Here is an 18,549-nt window from a genome sequence, read left to right on the forward strand (position 1 = left end):
CAGATCAGCCAGCTAGAAAAAAAACCAAAACCAAACCTCATTTGATTTTTTAAAAATGCACAAAATATAAGAATACTTTCTTGGAGCATTTTGATTCTGCCAGTAGATTGGATAGCTCTTCTGAGTTCCCTCCTTCGGCCTGACCCGTGTCCCTTTAAGAGGTTTTGGTGAAGCTGATTCCCTCCACAGGTAAAGTGGGTGGCTCTTGTCTGTCTCCTCCCCTTCCCTCTGAGTCTTTTTCTCCCCCTCCTCCTTTCTCTCCCTGTGTATGTCATTGTGGATTAGCAGCTGGGGCTAGCTCAGAGCAGGAGGATCAGGCACACACACAGACTTAGATTGAGAGTGTTGGGGGGCAAAAATAACAGCAGCACATGTGTGTTGGTGGGGGTGGGATTTTTTTTTTAAATGTAGTCTAACAAGACTCAAACGCTCCTCCTAGTGAGGGAAGAAAGGAAGAGAAAAAAAGAAAGCTCATCTACCTTTGACATCTGCAGGGACGGGGCCTGGGCTGAGACTTCCTGGAAAAAGCTTCCCTCTGGGGAGCTCACCTGTGAGCCCTTTGCTTACTGGGAGAAGCGGCTGCTCACCTGGGCAGCATGAAGGACCGGCTGGAGCAGCTGAAAGCTGTGAGTGCCCCTTGGCTCTGCTTGGCATGAGCTACACAAGGGAGAGGTGGGGCAGGAGAAAGGGGCAGAGAGGGCTGATTCCTCTGGCTTTGGGGTGCTCAGTGTTACTGGGGAGTGGTGGTCCCGTGTTGATGATAGTGTAATACCTAGCTCTCATATAGCACTTAGTGGGTCAGGGGACTTGGGTGCCACAGTAATAGCTTTAAATGCTGGGAGAAGTGTTGAAGCAATTTCATTTACTTTTTCTCCCCCAGTATTTCTGTATTCCCAACTCCACAGCTTGCTTTGCTTGAGAGAGAGAGGGTCTCAGCAAAAGAGATTGGGGGACAGTCTGAGTGCTGGGATTTGTGTGACAAGCTGGGGATCAGCCCTGACCCCTCCCCTAGGAATATGTGGCTGGGGGAAGGGGTAATGCCCCTTCTGTATCTTGCTCCAGGAATTTCTAGATGAGGTGGCTCAGAGTCATGAGGGAGCAATATGTAAGGTGGGGTGGGGGAGAGAGAGGGGGGTTGGCACCCTGGGAGCAAAAAAAGGGATAAGGATGGGAGGGGCTGAGCTGAGAGTGGGGACCCACAGACAAGTGTGGCTTGGAGGGGAAGGGTCCTGGGACAGTCAGGGGAAGGGGTTGGGCTGAGGAGAGCTTGACACTGGCACCATCTCGCCACCCTTGCCCCCGCCACCCTCTGCTCGCAGCAGTCTCAAGCTGGAATGAGTCAATTCAACAACTTCCTCCTTTTCTTTTCCTCTTTGGATGCTGTTCCTCTTACTGCTCAGATGGTCCGTTAACGTTTATACCCACAGCCAGACCTTGTCCGAACAGCACACCCTGCCCAAAAGCTGAGTGCTCCTCTGCTACTGCATTGGACATCCCCCACCCCCTCACAGCCCATCCTACCCCACCCTCCACATCACACTTGGCTACTGGGGCAACCTAGGATGGCTTAATTTGGGGAGGATAGCTTTGGTGCTCTAGAGTTACCTGCTTTGGTTTTTTAAGTGTTTGGCAGGGGGTGAAGCAGTGCTTGACAGCCCCCCTCTAGCTGTGTGTGCTGTACTGTTATGGTTGAGTCGCTCAGGATCTCCAGAGCCTTGTTATTAGTGGGTTATTGCAGCCACTTCCTTGGAGCAATGCTACAGCCCCTGTGTGCCACTCCAGTGCCATCTGTGGGTCATAAAGGCCCCGTACGTCACTATGGGAAAGTATTTCTTTGGGCAGGAGTAAAGAGAACAGCCACAGGCTGTTAGGGAAGAGAGGATCTGCTGAAAGTCCCTGACTCTGAGCAGCACATGGCGTCCTTGGGGGCTGCACGTGGTGTGCTGTTGTTGTAAGGTTGCATGCAGCTCCTTCCTTTGGGTTAAGCACTTGTTTTCTTGCTCTCACAAGAGTTCCTAGGACCATGCTTGGTGCAGTGTTATTGTAGGGTCACTCATGTGCTCCCTGGGGAGGTGTGTATGCTGCATCATTATGGCAGAGCAGCTTGGCAGCTCCCTGTGGGACTAGGCCTCCGACTTCTTTGTTGTGTGATCTCCTGTGAGGCCCCAGGAACTGTGCTCAGTGCTATGTTCTTTTAGGATCGCTCATGTGCTATGTACCATGCCTTGGGGCTATGTCTAATGTAAGATGGTCAGTTAGTCAATGCTGGTATTGGCATTGGGATCACCTCATGTAGTCTTAATTGCTCAGAAGCATTAGATAAAATAGACATCAGATAAAATCAAATGACTTTTTTCCAGAGGCACAGAATCCAAGGTCTAGCAGGCTTGTTCTTTCCATCCTGCTGGGTTAGCTGGTGCCCTTATGACCCCCTTTTCCACCCAACAGCACCCTGCACTGACAGTGGGTATGAGGTGGCATCAGTACTGCTTATAAGAAGTGGGACAGCAGGAGACCAGAGCTGTGGGCAGGGAAGAGGAAGTTGCCTGCTATTGGTACCATACACAGAGCAGCACACCTTGCCATAGTGTCTGCACTTTCGGAAGAGTCAGGATTTATCTCGCAGTCACATAATGGTGGAAAGCACGTGTTCAGTGTGGAGGGGGATCTCCCATCTTTGAAAGTGCCCTGTTGAAGGGGCATGAAAAACAAACCCTTTCTCTTGTACTCCCATTGCCTGAAGCAGCGACATCCTCGCCTGAAGGCCTCAGCCCAGGGTGGTTGTACCCCTCTAGCAGGCTGGGAATTGGGCATATAAGGAAGTGTGGCCTTATGGTCAGAACAGGGGCGTAGGGGTCTGCCCTTGACTAGTTGTGTAGCCTTGGGAAGGGTGCTAACCCAGTTCTCTCCCATGGCTCAGTTGTCCCATCTATAAAATGGGGCTAATGATGTACAGAGCTGTATTCCAGAATGAGCTGTGGAGAGGCAAAGTCTTGTTACTACTTTTATGACTTGGGTAGAAGGCAGACACAGCAAAGGAGGTGTAGCTCCTCAGGGCCCTGAGTGGGAATACCCAATCTTCTTCATGCAGGCTGATGCCTCTACCCTTTGGGGAAAGCCCTGAGCATCTTAGACCTGTGACCCTGAGGGGAGAGCTGAACCATCACTAAAGATGGGTCATCTCCCAGAGAAGCAGCAGGTTGGATTAGAAATCTGCTCCCACACTTCCTCAAGAAACCAAATCACTTCTGGCCTGCCCAATTAATCCCCTCCCTGTTTCCACCCCCCAGACACAAATGTCTTGGCCTGATCAAGAAAGAGAGTCATCTTCCAGTTTAGATCTCTCTCTTGATTTCTTCCACTTCCCTGGGAAGCAAAGGCCCTTCCTTTCCAGGCCAGATGAGCAGCTCTAGAGCAAGGGCCCTCTGCTCTTTGCTCCTAGGGGCTGTACGTAAGCAATAGATTTCAATAGAAATCCCTCTTCCCGTTACTTTTGTGGGGAGCTGGCAGGAGAGGAGGAAGCAGGGCTGGTTTCCTTTTTTTGTCCTTTGTGCTGTCCCCTCACTGCCACACCAGAGAGCTGATTAGTTTTCTGTCTGTGTCAGTGGCTGAGAGAGAAGTGGGGGCGTCGAGGGGAGGGAAAGATTGAGGAGGATTTACCCGGGATTACAAAGCCATCAGCCAGGGGAAGAGGAGATAAAAAGCTTGGAATAGAGAGAAGGGGATTAATTTTATTTTTATTCCTTGGAGGACTGGACTCCCAAACTGGCAGTGAGAGCAAGAGGACAAGCAAAAGGAGGTGTTCTTAAGAGGGGTCTGGCTGACAGGGGGGGGGGGGGGGGGGGGGGAGACGCTACTAGACAGTTCTCTGCATAGGTACGACTCCAAGTCTGTCCAGACGTGGTGATCTTACCAGTGTATGAAAAGCAGATGGTGAGGAGGGAAGCTCTTCACCATTTTTGGATACAATCCTAGGTCTGTCCCAACAAGAGCTGGGGAGGAAATCTTCAACTGTATTTTTTGCAAGACGGAGAGAAAAATGCAGTCAGATACTCCCTAAAAGTTTTGCAAATTTGTCTGTTTTGCCAGAGCTTTTCTGTTGGCGAAGCACCCAAAAACATCAAAATGAAATACCTGATCATTAAAAAAAAAAATAAAAAAAATAAAAAAATTAAATGCTTGCATTATTTGACTCAAAATGACATTTTTTTTTCTTTCAGAAAAGACCCCTGAAAGGTATTCAGTTTTGAAGGAGTTTTAATTATACTACAGCAAAACTAAACTTTTGATTCTGGGTCCAACAAAATGTTTAACTCAAGCCAAAACAATTTTTTCTAAGGGTTTTTGTTGTTGTTGTTGTTTAGGTTTATTTATTTATTTTTTTGGTGGTGATATCTCTTATTGGACCAACTGTTTAATTGGAAGGGGGGAGGGGAGGGGGTTAGACAGGCTTCCAGGCACAAAATACCCTTCTTTAGTTCTTCTTCCCCAGACCTGAAGAAGGACACTTTGTCTGAAAGCTTGTCTAACAACTCTCCCAATTAAACAGTTGGTCTGGTAGAAGGTATAATAAAAAAAAGCAATTCCCCCCCCCCCCCCCCCCCGAAACAAAACAAAACAAAAAAACCCCTTGCTTCTCAAACATTTCCTAGATTATCATGGCTACAACAACCCTCCAATTCTACTACTAACTTTATCGGAATATAAATTGTATACAGCCCTGTGTTCCTTGGCTATGATCCTAATTCTAGCCTGTATCAGGAATCTTAGTAGGTTACGGCTAAAGTGGTGGTAGAGAAGGACAACCCTATTGGAATAAAAGCATGGCTTTTTTAGGGTTATTTTGTATTTGGTGATGCTTCCTGATGGCATGTAACCATTGTCACTTTTTGCCTTTGTTCACATTAAACCATGGATTTCCCAGCTCCTTAGCAGCTGACATCTTGGGGTCTTATTTTCAAACTGAGAAGTGCCACGTAAGTGGGAAGTTGCATTTGGTTTTCATCCTGGCCTTGCACTGACGAGGCGATGAAAAGCCACAGAACCATGTGATGTGTAAACATGTTGGGGTTTTCTTGTTTAGATGTGATAACAATTATGACTGAGTCTATATGCAAAAAAAGGAAACGGCAGAAGTGAGATCTTTGCGTCCATCACTGTGTGGATTGCAGCAGGCGGTCTTCCAGTGCACAGTTTAATCACCAGCAATCTCCTCGGCTCCTCTGCCTCCCTCCAGAACGAGCAGGCCAGGCAACTTCTGTGGTTAATGCTTGGCCAACTCTAGCTGGAGCAAAGTTCAACTTTATTTTGCTGAGTGCCCTGAAGACAGCACAGAGCTAACAACCAGTTCAGAGTCAACTGACTGTTTCTTGGGATCCTGTGCAGAGATGCACATGTCCCAGGCTATGGAGATACTTAGTGTTATGGTACCAGCCAATATAGAGGTAGATTTGGTGACAGCCTGGTACTGTTGTGAAATTGGTAGGTTCAGGATCTTTCCAAAATGATGTTACAGCCTTGAGAGTTGCCTAAGGTATTTACCTCTGGACTGCATAGCTATTGCAGGATAGCACCGCATGATTTTACTCCAGAATACTTATTCTGCATTGGAAGCACGCTTGTCATTCTGGATTTGAGTGGCTGTCATCCCTGAATGGTGTATCTTTGTGGGGAGATATTCCACGGCAGAAATGACAGAAGAGTTAATTCTGGAATAGCTTTGCCTGGTCAGTTTCCCTGTGTAGGCAAAGATTAGAAAGCTGATGCTTTCAAATTAATATCATGATCAACATGGGCTTATTTCTCTGTTCTGTAAGGCCATTCACTCTGCAGGCCATTCAGTGTAGTGACTCCAGCCAATCAAAGAGAACTCCTCCTGTCACATGCTTTAAGGAATTCCGGGTGGGCAATGAACCAATGGACTCTAGTTAATAGCAAGGAGAAGAGTTCTGCCATTAACAGGCTACGGTCAACATCTGTTTGCAGCCACACCTGGTAAGAGCTGTAGCTGCTATTAGCAATATTTCCCCTGGAAACAGTTTTACTGTCTATTCATATGATGCTCCTTATAACATCAGTGGCAGCTCAGGAGCAACAGAGCGCCAGGACTCCAACCTGTTGCTACTAATAACTGCTAGCCATATTAAAAAGGAAAGCTACGCGTCCCTGCAAGCCGATATTGGCGACCAGGGTGGACGGCTGGAGACCCTCTGGGTTAAAATCCGTGGGGAACACGGCACAGGGGACACAATGGTGGGAGTCTGTTACAGACCTCCCACCCAAAGTCCTGAGCTAGACCAGGAGTTTGCCCAGGAACTGGCTGAGGCAGCTTGCTCCAGGACCATGGTTGTCATGGGTGACTTCAATTACCCAGACATCTCGTGGGAGGATCGCTCAGCAAAATCTGAGCGGTCGCAGAGCTTCCTCTTGTGCGTGGATGACCTCTACCTGACTCAAGAAGTCTATGCGCCAATGAGAGGCAAAGCACTGCTCGACCTGGTGCTGGCTACTGGGGAGGACCTAGTCGGCGACCTAGTGATCGATGGGAAGCTGGGTGACAGCGACCACGAGCTGATCACCTTCACCATCCGCCGAAAAGCTGGCAAGTCGGTCAGCAACACGCAAGTCCTTGACTTCAGGAAAGCCGACTTTGACAAGCTCAGGAGGCTTGTCAGTGAGGCCCTAAGGGACTGTGACCGCAGGGAGAGGGGAGTTCAAGAAGAGTGGTCGCTCCTCAAGGGAGCGATCCTCAATGCACAAACTAAGTCTATTCCATCTCGGAGGAAAGGCAGCAAGAGGGCACAGCAGCCCCCCTGGCTCTCCAGGGACCTAGCAGACCTCCTGAGGCTAAAAAGAAAGGCCTACAAAGGATGGAGGATGGGAGTCACCTCCAAGGAGGATTATTCTGCACTGGTCCAGTCCTGCAGGGAGCAGACCAGGAAAGCCAAGGCTGCAACTGAACTCCAGCTAGCTTTGAGCATCAAGGACAATAAAAAGTCCTTTTTCAGATATGTGGGGAGCCGGAGGAAAAGCAGGGGCAACGTTGGACCCCTGCTGAACCAGATGGGGCAACTGACAACTGACGCCCAGGAAAAAGCCAACCTATTAAATAGGTACTTTGCGTCGGTCTTTCATCAGCCCCATGGGACGCCTGTGCCTGCTACAGGGCCGGGAAGTCCGGGTGAGGGTGATCCCCTGCCCTCCATTAATGCTGACTTTGTGAAGGAACATCTTGAGAAGCTGGATACCTTCAAGTCAGCCGGCCCTGACAATCTTCACCCCAGGGTACTCAAGGAGCTGGTGAGCATCATAGCCCAGCCTCTAGCGCGGATCTTTGAAAACTCTTGGCACTCTGGTGTAGTGCCCAAAGACTGGAAGAAGGCCAACGTGGTGCCTATCTTCAAGAAAGGGAGGAAAGTGGATCCAGCTAACTATAGGCCCATCAGCCTGACTTCTATCCCGGGGAAGATCTTAGAAAAGTTTATTAAGGAGGCCATCCTTAATGGACTGGCCGACGCCAACATCTTAAGGGATAGCCAGCACGGGTTTGTTGCGGGTAGGTCTTGCTTGACCAATCTCATTTCCTTCTACGACCAGGTGACCTATCACCTGGACAAGGGAGATGAGATTGATGTCATATATCTTGACTTCAAAAAAGCCTTCGATCTGGTGTCCCATGATCGTCTCTTGGAGAAACTGGCCAATTGTCGCCTTGGGTCCCCCACGATCCACTGGCTGGAAAATTGGCTCCGGGGTCGGACCCAGAGGGTAGCAATTGATGGAAGTCACTCATCGTGGTGTCCTGTGACCAGTGGGGTCCCCCAGGGCTCTGTCCTTGGACCCATACTGTTCAACATCTTCATTAACGATGTGGACACTGGAGTCAGAAGCGGACTGGCCAAGTTCGCCGATGACACCAAACTTTGGGGCAAAGCATCCACGCCAGAAGACAGGCGGGTGATCCAGGCTGACCTGGACAGGCTCAGCAAGTGGGCGGATGAGAATCTGATGGTGTTCAACGCCGATAAATGCAAGGTTCTCCACCTTGGGAAGAAAAACCCGCAGCATCCTTATAGGCTCGGCAGTGCTATGTTGGTTAGCACTATGGAAGAAAGAGACTTGGGGGTCATTGACCACAAGATGAACATGAGCCTGCAATGCGATGCTGTAGCTAGTAAAGCGACCAAAACGCTGGCTTGCATCCATAGATGCTTCTCAAGCAAATCCCGGGACGTCATTCTCCCCCTGTACTCGGCCTTAGTGAGGCCGCAGCTGGAGTACTGCGTCCAGTTTTGGGCTCCACAATTCAAAAAGGATGTGGAGAAGCTTGAGAGAGTCCAGAGAAGAGCCACGCGCATGATCAGAGGTCAGGGAAGCAGACCCTACAATGACAGGCTGAGAGCCCTGGGGCTCTTTAGCCTGGAAAAGCGCAGGCTCAGGGGTCATCTGATGGCCACCTACAAGTTTATCAGGGGTGATCACCGGTATCTAGGGGAACGTTTGTTCACCAGTGCCCCAAGGGATGACGAGGACGAATGGTCACAAACTACTACAAGATCGTTTCAGGCTGGACATAAGGAAGAATTTCTTTACTGTCCGAGTCCCCAAGGTCTGGAACAGCCTGCCGCCGGAGGTTGTTCAAGCGCCTTCATTGAACACCTTCAAGATGAAACTGGATGCTTATCTTGCTGGGATCCTATGACCCCAGCTGACGTCCTGCCCTTTGGGCGGGGGGCTGGACTCGATGATCTTCCGAGGTCCCTTCCAGCCCTAATGTCTATGAAATCTATGAAAAAGGTTGGGTGGGGAGTTGGGACAGGGGCATCTGTGTTTGTTGTCTCCATGCTGTACAACATAGTGTTATGCCTGCTGTTCTAGCCTGAATGATGCAGGAAGCCATTTGAAAGGCATAATTATAGCCTTATTGAACCTAACGGCTCATTAACTATGCTACAAACAGTCCTGTGCCCATAAGGAGCACTGTTTCCACTAGCTAGATAGGGAAAGATCTATCGCTTTTCAATCTAGTGTTCCTAGAAGCCAAAAGGCCTCTTGCTCTTACAAGGAAGGAAAATTTCTGTATAGTATTAGCAGTCTGGGGCCTAGGGTGCATGGATGCGCAATTCTGATCCCATTCACAAGAGTGTTTATTTTGCTCAAATTAGTTTGAACAAATTAGGCCTGAGAGGTTTGTTTTTAACTATGACTCCTGTATTGGTTAAGGTCCAGAGCATCTTGCTTCTTTCTCCCTTCTCCTGCCAATGTTCAAGCTGGAGGCAGAGTGCTTTTGATGGTACCCATAACTCTGTGCATCAAGGGAGTGTTAGCTGGGGCTTCCAGGGCTAGACAGAAAGGACAAGCAAGAGGCAGAGAACTGATATGGGGGAAAAGGAAAGTAGGAAGGGCAGGTGTTGGGGGGGCTGTGCTGCCATTGCCTACAAGGCCTGACATTAGGGTTAGTCACATGGTTCTAAATAATGCAAAAAGGGACAGGGTTGGTTCCATGGGAGCATGAAGTTGATGGAGGATTTGTACCAGGGAATTTAGATGTAGCTTCAGCAAGAACATCTCTGTCTCCTAGGCAGGCCCAAGCTTAGGCCAGAAGGTAGACAAGTCGGGTGCCTATAAATGTGCTTGCTCACATTCTAATTCGAATGCTCTGTTGTCGTCTCACCATCATGTGTATTAAGCCTGCGTGCGTTTCAAAATGGCTGTGGGGGTGCTTTATCTAAACCTCATCGGATGAGCTTTAGAGAGAGAATCCCACAGTCATTTTGAAATGTGTGGGGACTTAATATATGTGACAGTGAGCTGTTTTAATTAGAGTGGCTGTCTGGGAACTGCTCTAATTAAAACGCTCTCCCCCCCCACATCATCCTGCCCAAGCACATGTATAGGCAGCCAGACTGGCCCACAATAGAGACTCTTGGCTAAATAGAAAACTAGGGAGGCAGCCTTTGGGGTGGGACAGGGGTTAGGGGGCAGCAGGGGAGAGGCAGATAATCTCTGGGATAACACCATGGGATGAAATGCAGATTTCAGCGGGGCAAGAACACTGATAAACGTGGTCCACTACTGCCTTACTGCCTTTGGGTAGGTGGCTCTCCATTCTGATGTTCGGGGTGCAATATCAGTGCAAGTCAGATCCATGTGTCCTTCATGGATGATGCTGTGAATTCTGTTCTCTTGGTGCCCTCCATGGTGCTCCTTACAAGAGCCTACAAAATAGTTGATGTTTGCTCCATCTTTCTTCTTTGTACCCTGGACAGTTATCAGCCAGCAGAGATGGTCCCTGAAGTGGCATCTCCACAGCAGTCTTCCCTGCACATTTGCCTTGCTCCTTCTCAGATGCTCTGTTAAGTGAGGAGGAAAGGACTTAGGGAGAAGTCTTTTCCACACAAGCTCATAAAGGATAAAGCTGAGTTTGTCTCCCCACACCTTCTGCATGTCCCAGCAGAACAGTTTGAGCATTTGGCTTGAAGTTTGGGATGCAGCTAAAATCCCTTGTTCTGGATTGTCTCCTCTTGAGGAAATGTTCAGGAAACACCTGGCCCAGAGTTAGATCTTGGGGAAAGCCAAGGCATGAGTCTGTGTGAGCCTCAGCGACTTAGCATCCCTGGTAGGGCAGTAACCTGGGGTGTCATCAGTCAGCATATAACCTTGCCTTCTGTTGGTGGTGGGATTTCTTCTTCTTTTGTATGGCATCAGATTATTTGATTGCCTTGGTAATGACATTTAGTTTTATAGCTTTATAGCTACTCATAGGAGGCACAATGAGAAGGTAGTTATTATCACCCCCAAGGTAGGATTTAATGTAAGGGGATTCCTCAAGGGGCACTTTCATGTCCTTTCTCTGCTGGGCTCCTTACAGAACAAATAGAAAAATACTTTTAGCCCCAAGGTGCTGGCAGTCAGAGTCCTTGGCCCTGCAATATGGGCTTGAAGGAGATATGGTCTAGTAGTCGGGAAGCCAGCCTGCCACATGGGAGGGATTTAACTTCTTCTGCCACAGACTCTGTGTGACCCTGGGCAAGTCACTTACCTTCTCTGTGCCTTTGTTCCTGTGCTGTGAGCTAGGGATTACAGCCATCTTTCCTCCCTTACTAATCCCTGCCGCCCTCCCTAGCCTCCCCTGAAATGTCTCATAAGGCTAAATATTGTAAGGACACTGCTGTTCAAGTACTCTTGTAAAAGGGGTGTATTAAGGCAAGGCTAAAAGTCAACTGTGTGGTTTCCCATGCAGAATCGGGTCCAAATTTGGTTGTGACAGGCTGTGAGGGGTTAATGAGTAGCAAGGGAGGGGACAGTCTGAATAGTGTCTGAAGTTTCAGCTGTAAACTGGTATGGTGACTCAGTCTGGGCCCTTCCCACCCCTGCTTTTCAAAGTGACTCTTTGACCAGCCGCTGTTAGGAGTGCAGTGGGTTGTGGGGGAGGGATGGTTGCTTCAGCAGCAACCCAGGTTATAGCTGCCTTCCCTGAGCAGTGCCCAAGAGTTGCGTAGCTGCAAATGGGCCTGATTTTTTTTCCCCCCTGGTTGCTTAAATATTCTCTCTCTGTGGACAGGTCTAGGTGAAACACAGTACTGGAATGAGAGCTGCTGTGTCTTGTTGAATTGACCAGTGTTCCTGGTTACCTGTTATAAACTCACCTCACTTCTCCACCTTTTGGCTCAGATCAAGTGTCTCGGTGGGGGCATCTGATTCCCAAGACCTCCGGGCTTGGGCCTGCATTGAGGATGCCTGCCAATGGGTTTGGGAGTATCTGAAGTCCCAGGATGAGAGCCTGGGATGGAGGATGCTTGCTGGCTGTAGCACTGTACATGGTGTTTAGAATGATTGAGTTCTGCCTGCTCAGTTGATACGGTTTTTTGGAACGATTGAGTTCTGTCCAGTTGTTACGATTTGGAACTGATTTGGCTGATTTGACCTGGAATATGGAATATATTCATCATAATAATAAAATCAAGTCAGTTCTGCCTTGCCATCCCAGCCACCCCTGCAGCTCTGCTGGTGCCCCTCACTCCTGACCTACAGTCCCTCTGTTATTCCAGTGATGCCCTAGCTGTGCAAATATCACTGAAACCAAACTCCCAGCACCCTGCCCTCTTTTGAGCCCTGGTCCCATATGGGGTAGTCAGAATAGCAGGAGCTTCCATATGGACTGTCCCTCTCCTGATCCCTCCCCTCCACAAGAAGAGAGGACATTTCAAAATGATCTTGGCCATAGCAAATCTTCCCCACACTGGGGTACTTGTCCCTCTCTGCCTTCTCCTTCCACCTGTCATCTCTGCCTCCTGCTCTCCCTGTTCCTGTTAAGAAGGTGTCAGGCTAAAAGCTGGAGCTATTTTTCCCCCCTCCTCCCCTCCTCCTTTGCCTCTGCAGAGGGCATTGGGAAGGGTGTAATGCAATTAGACAGGGAAGCCAGCCATCTGTCCTGGCTTTCCTCGGGCAGCAGCTGTGGGGGGGCGTGTGTTTGTGTGCCTTGGTATTTATCCACCACTTTAAACCAAGAGTCTGGCATGAGGAATGGAGTTGGGGTAAAAGTTAAAGCTTGGAACTGAGACCAGAAATTCTCTTGCCCTTTAAACACCAGGGGATGGGGAGGGGGAGACTGGAAAAACCTGATGGCCAGGGTTTGTGCACGGGTACATGGAGAGTCTCTCTGTGTGTTTTAGGGGAGTAGCTGTCCCTTTGGGATTTGAGGGGGAGGGAACAGCCATGTGTCTGGGCATGGGGGTGTTGTTCAGGGGAACTGCTGTCTGTCTTGAGCTGGGGTGGGACTGGTTTGCCTGTGTGGACACCTTGCACACAAGAGCAGGGACGCTCCACCCCTCCAGGGCTGCAATCTGTTAATACCTTGGCTCTGTGTGCACATGGGGGATGGGGGGGCAGGACCAGATGTAAGATTAGCTTGGCTCCTCATGAATGCAGATGGCTGAGTGACCTTTCATCTGGTTAACCTCTGACACCCCACTCCCAGACTGTGGTGTGTCTGAACAGACTCTCCCTGCCATCTCTGTTCTTGGACAGATCTTCAAAGGGCTCCTCCTCTGGGCTGGGGAAACTCGCTCCCTGTCTCCTTGCTCTGGCCTCTCAAGCTTACCCTGCTTTTGATCCCTGCAGTAGTGGTGCTGGGTTTGCTTTAAACCTCTCGGCCACAGCGGGGAGCCGATGGCTGTGGGGATCAGAAGAGTTTCTTCCTCCTAGGTCACCAGCTCCAATCCAGGCCCAGGTTATGAGTGACCAAAACTGCTGTCCTTTATAGAAATTACAGCTGGAAAATAGCCTTTCTGGCATATTTTAACTGTCCTTCCATGCAGGGCTTTGCCCTTCTCTCTGTTTCTGAGTGCTTGGCCCAGTCTAATTTTAAATGCATCAGGGCTTTCACCATTTCCCTTGGGGACTTGTTTCACAGCCCATCAGAAATCCTTCCTGCCATTCAGCCCAGCTGTCCTCTCTCTTTCATGTCATCCCCTTAGTCTCTGTTTTGTGCCCACAAAGATTGTTTTTCTCCTTCCCTGATGATTAGACCCTTCAGATAGGTTTTTACCCACCTCACACTCCTATCTTTGAAGCCAAGTCCGACATAACGCCACTCTCCCATGTAGGAGAAGCCTCATCAGTTGTGGTATTTGAACCGGGGAACTTCTGGATTGTTGCACATCTGTCACTACTGCTGCCTGAGCTGAGTGCCCCCTGGCTGCATTAGCCAAGATGTGGCTGGCTTGTCTGCCTGCCTCTGTGGCCCAGGTAACAGGAAAATGGACAGATTCCACACCAACCTAAGGTGGCATTACATATGTGGCCCTCTATCAATCTTTCCACAACCCTTGGCACATCCTGCCCCCTGAGCATTTCTGTCCCTCTCCAGCTTCTTACAATCTGCCTGGTTAGGGTAGGGGCTCTGTTTCTTTGCTGATTAGGGAGCCACAGCTGGATAGAGTGCAGGACACTAAACTGAAGCTTAGGAGACTTGGATAGATATTGCTTCTCCATCACAGGCTCTTTCTGAGACTCCGTTTCCATTCTGTAAAACATCAGTTTACTTGATTTTGAGTGGCAGTGTGGAAGGGTAAAATCTGCTAACAGTTGAGAGGCTTAGTATTGCAGTGATGAGAGCTATAGAAGTAGTTAGGTCTTGCTAATGAGTAGTCTGATACAAACAGTGGCCCATTTTGTGAATTGGTGAAGTCCTGGTCAAGTGAATTGGTCAAGACCTTTGTCTTGGACCACTGACCAATAGTTTCTAAGCATATTAGAAGTGTTCATATTGGTTATGCATGTGAGCTGTGATAGGCAAAGGGGAACCTTCATGACCCTAGTGCAACAGACTGTGATGAGGGCTCAGAAAGCTTCCTCCCCTGACACCGTCCTATTTGCTGGAGTCCTGACCCACAGCACTCTTTATAGCCATTATGCCTATGTCTGGAGGTCTTGCAGTTCTTTAGGTTGGTTTGTTGACCAGGAGATGGTCGATGCCACTGTCACTGACTGGTCTTTTGGTAAGGGCAGAGAGGAGGCAGCCACATTAGTGCCATGGAGCTGTCAGCTGTCTTTAATACAATGGGCTGTGGAGAGGCCTTCACTCATCTGCACACCACAGCTGGCTTGGGTGCCATTATGTTCCACTGACTTCATTACACGCCCCAGAGGGTGTCCCCAAGGGCTTCCTTTCACAGGGTTCCTACTGCTCCACACACAAACAGCTCCCTCTGTTGTCACTAAGCTGATGATACTCACCTGGGTGTTTCTTCAGTAGACTCAAATCATGATCCCTGCACTTGGCTGAGACTACTGCATGGATGAGAGTGAGCTGGCTACCAGCACAGCCCATGTAAGATATAGACCCTGCTAGTTACTTTTGGGGAATCATCTGAACCCTTAGTTGGTGTCAGTGCTACTCCTTTGTACTGAAGTGTGTGACTGCATGTCTGCTGTTTTTGTGCTGCATCCACACCCGCTGGCCTTTGGGGAGTTATTGCTACCTTTTACCATCTCCATCGGATCAGCAGTCTGCTGATTTCCATTCAGAGGCAGGCCTCCTCAAAGTCATGGCTGCTCTGGGGACCTCTGGGTGGGACTGTAACAATGAGACCATCTTGGAAGACTATTGCTAAGTTTTGGGCAGAACAGATGGTGACCAGTTGTTGTGGAGCATATTTTGATTGCCTGCTATACATCTCATTGCTGCTGGGTGCTGTTCAAAGTGTTGCCTTTGACCTCTCCCTCAATCCCTGTGTGCTGTGGGTCCTGTCTGAATGAGACATGTCCTGAACTGGCATACCACTTCAGCAGCTGAGGTCATACAGGCTGTTTTTTGCTAAGTGTGCACCTAAGGGGACTTGCAGAGGCAGGGAAGGCTCTTCCATAATGCATTGCTGCACAGCAGTCCCTGTGGGTTATTAGTGTCTAGCATCTTGTGTAGCCATTTACACCCATGCAAAGTGTCTAGCTGATCAGGGTGGTAGGGCTGGATTCTCAGTCAGACTGGGATTGAGCCCAAACTAACTGCACTGACTTTAGTAGACCTGTGATCTGAATCCAGGCTGTTGCAGGTGGCACTCCCTGTCCACAGAGATACAAAGCTAGGGAAGCAGAGTCAGAGCCTCTCTGGACAATCCTTGCCCTAGAGCATGCTTCCTTTGCCTCTCTCAAACTGCCAGAATGTGAGTTCCAGGGCATTGTGCCAAGCCCCCAAGCTTTTAACCAGGGCTTGCTTCAGAAAGGGGAGGAACAGGATGAGCTGCACTGTGGGGGTCCTTTGTGTAGCTGATGTTGCCCTGTTAGTGGTGGTGTGAAGTACGGCTGTGCTTCTGGGCTGGGCCTGGGAGCAAATGCTGCATAAACTAAAGACTCCAGCTTGTGCCTGTTCACGTAGGCCAATTCTCCCAACCAAATGTTTAAAGTAGGGACCATGTGTCAAGACTCTGAACAGTCTTCCTCTTGGTTACCCCAACAGTTCTCCTGTCGTCCCTACTCACTTTTAGCCCTCTCATCTTTTCAGTCTTTAGACACTTTCCCCTTCCAGCAGCAATACTGACTGCAAAGCAGTCTGGACACCAGGGCCTCAAGCCTGGTGGGGCCTCCTGGGATGGGTTTTCTACCCTGGTCTCCAACACCAGCACCTTCTCCAACACCTTCTGATGGTTGGTAGCATGTGCAAGAGGAGCTGGTTTTCCTCCCTTTAGGGAATAGATGGCCACAGTACAAAAGTCATCACCACTCCTTGTTTGAATGGTGCCTTTGTCATCTGTTTCAGTCCAGATGCCCAAGGTGGTGAGCTGTGAAGGTTGAACTCGGGTGTCTGCTGGGTCAGATTTGATGCGTATTGCCAGTACATGTTGCTGGGAGCAGCTTCCAGGCTGCATTTATGAAGCTCCTGTTCTGGGGATAGACCAAGGGCTGCAGTCCTTAGGATGGTCATTCTAGCATCTGGCTTCACTTAAAAGCTTTTGATGCTTGATCAGCTGCGTTAGCAACAGCAGCAGGAGAAGGAGGAGGAAGATCCTCATCCCTGATCAGGAGGGCCCTTTGTTTTGCAATCCACTGAAATGATTTTGTCCATGCTGGGATCCTGCTTCTTATTTGGCAGCTCAGAGAGGAGACTACGGTCACCCCTATTCGTCACCCATTTGTGGTCCCAGATTGAGGGCCCCTGTGTTCCTGCATCCTTCACATGTCTGCCATCAGCTCTTTTTAACTGTGTCACCATTGGAGGTCCAAAGGCAAACAGCCTTGCAGCTAGGCATGGAAGGCCAATTTCTTCTCCCTTTTACATGGATGTAGCTGACATGCTTCTGTGGGGCACAGTGAAGGTCAGGCCACATGGCCTGTGGTTCTCTCATACCCTGCTCCTGGGGTTTCAGCACCTCCACACTTTGCTTCCTGAAGCTGTGGAGGAGGAGGGGGTGGAGGATATTGTGTCCTAGGATCCACAGAAACAGGTCTCTGCACGTTGGGGCTGAAAATGAAATCTTGATATAGGCAAGGGGCTTCTGCATGTGGTGGGGGGATATGTTGAGGTGTTCCTCCTCTGTACAGGGATGTGGAAGGAGAACCACAGTGTTAGCATGTGGGGTGGTGGTGGTTGGAAGCACTAGTCCCTGCCGTCCCCTGGCCCTCTGACTGGCCTTTCACCCTCTGTTTCAGAAGCAGGATACAGACGATGACACCGATGATTTGGAAATTGCCATCGACAACACAGCATTCATGGATGAGTTCTTCTCAGAGGTGAGGAGGGGTCTGTGCAATGGGGATGCCTTCCTATAACCTGTCTCTTCCTCATTAATGTTCAGTGCTGTGCACATCTCAGTGATGGCTTTCTCTCTAAAGGAAGAAGTGAGGCAGGCTGGTGAACTGCCTTTGCAGTTCACCAGCCTGGAAGTTCTCAGGGGCAGGAAGTCTTGTCCGCTGGTGGGGTCATGTGCAGTCTACTGTATGTGGTACGGAAGGATGTGGTGGCACAGCTGAGGTGTCTTGCTACTAGGTTTGGGCTGAATTCAAGTTTCAGTCAACTTTGCTGTGAATGGGTACCTGGTCATGTGGGCTGAGGTGTTACAGGTGGTTAGACACGATGCTTGTCATGTCATGCCTGTGTGTGCTGCTGGCTAGAGAAAACATTGTGCTTTAACATTTTTAGCCCCAATGGATCACCAGGCTTAGGGGGACCTTGGATAAGATGCTTAATTTCCCCTCCTTCCCTCCCACCCACTGCCTGTTTAGCTTGTAAGGTGTTCAAGGCAGGGACTGTTTCAGGATGAATCTGTGCAGGCCTGAGCAGTCAATAGGGTCCTAGTCTCTGTAGGTGCTAGCAGAATATGCCATAATCCATAAAATCTTTCCTCATTGTTTAGATTGAAGAAACCCGACAAAACATCGACAAAATCGCAGAGAATGTGGAGGAGGCAAAAAAGCTCTACAGCATCATCCTGTCGGCCCCCATCCCTGAACAAAGTGAGTGCTTGAGAGCCCCAGCTCATCCCTTGCTTCTGAGCCTGACCAGAAACTCTGGAGTAAATGAGTTACCCAGCTGGGCTGGGCTGTTCCTGCTGGGGCTGGGCTCTGTCCCTGGAGTCTCAGAAGACATTCTTCTGGTGGCATTACCAGCCAGCACCCTTACCCTGTGCTGACTGGGTTCTTCTGCTTGCATTTCTGCAGAGACAAAAGATGACCTGGAGCAGCTCACGACAGAGATCAAGAAAAGGGCCAACAGTGTCCGAAACAAGCTTAAAAGTAAGTCTGTGTTTCTTCCCCACCTCCCCATCCTCTGTACTAACTGCTTTCAAACAGGCATGGGGGTGGAATAAACTAGGAGGGTCCTGTGGTCCAACCCCACCGCACAAATGCAGGATGTGCTATTTCTAAGCCATCACAGCCAGATGCTTGTCCATTCTCTTCTTAAAAACTCTTTTTTTTTTTTTTATGGCAGTCTTTCAAATATTTGAAAATTGCCACGTCATCCTTTAATCTCCTTTTTACCAAAACAAACACACTTGGCTCTCCCAGCCCTTCCTTGTGTGGTTTGCATTCCACCCCTTTATTATCTATGTC

At 49.3% G+C, this 18,549-nt stretch overlaps 1 protein-coding gene across 8 annotated transcripts in view; it reads left to right on the plus strand.

The window, feature by feature from the left end:
- The first annotated feature begins 243 nt into the window (after window positions 1–243).
- STX3 (syntaxin 3) overlaps window positions 244–18,549 on the plus strand; it is a 34,797-nt gene continuing 16,491 nt past the window's right edge. For 3 of the 8 annotated variants that reach the window (XM_019485297.2, XM_059722477.1, XM_014593455.3), the window contains exons 1-4: window positions 244–626; window positions 17,149–17,229; window positions 17,853–17,952; window positions 18,157–18,231. In XM_019485297.2, the coding sequence (XP_019340842.1) occupies window positions 597–626; window positions 17,149–17,229; window positions 17,853–17,952; window positions 18,157–18,231 (286 nt within the window). In that variant the 5' untranslated portion in view covers window positions 244–596. The remainder of the gene's footprint in view (window positions 627–17,148; window positions 17,230–17,852; window positions 17,953–18,156; window positions 18,232–18,549) is intronic. The other 5 variants (XR_002089668.2, XM_019485300.2, XM_059722478.1 and 2 more) reach the window with 2 other exon arrangements.

The sequence above is a fragment of the Alligator mississippiensis genome, chromosome 2 (assembly GCF_030867095.1).
Source record: "Alligator mississippiensis isolate rAllMis1 chromosome 2, rAllMis1, whole genome shotgun sequence".
Lineage (NCBI taxonomy): Eukaryota > Metazoa > Chordata > Crocodylia > Alligatoridae > Alligator > Alligator mississippiensis.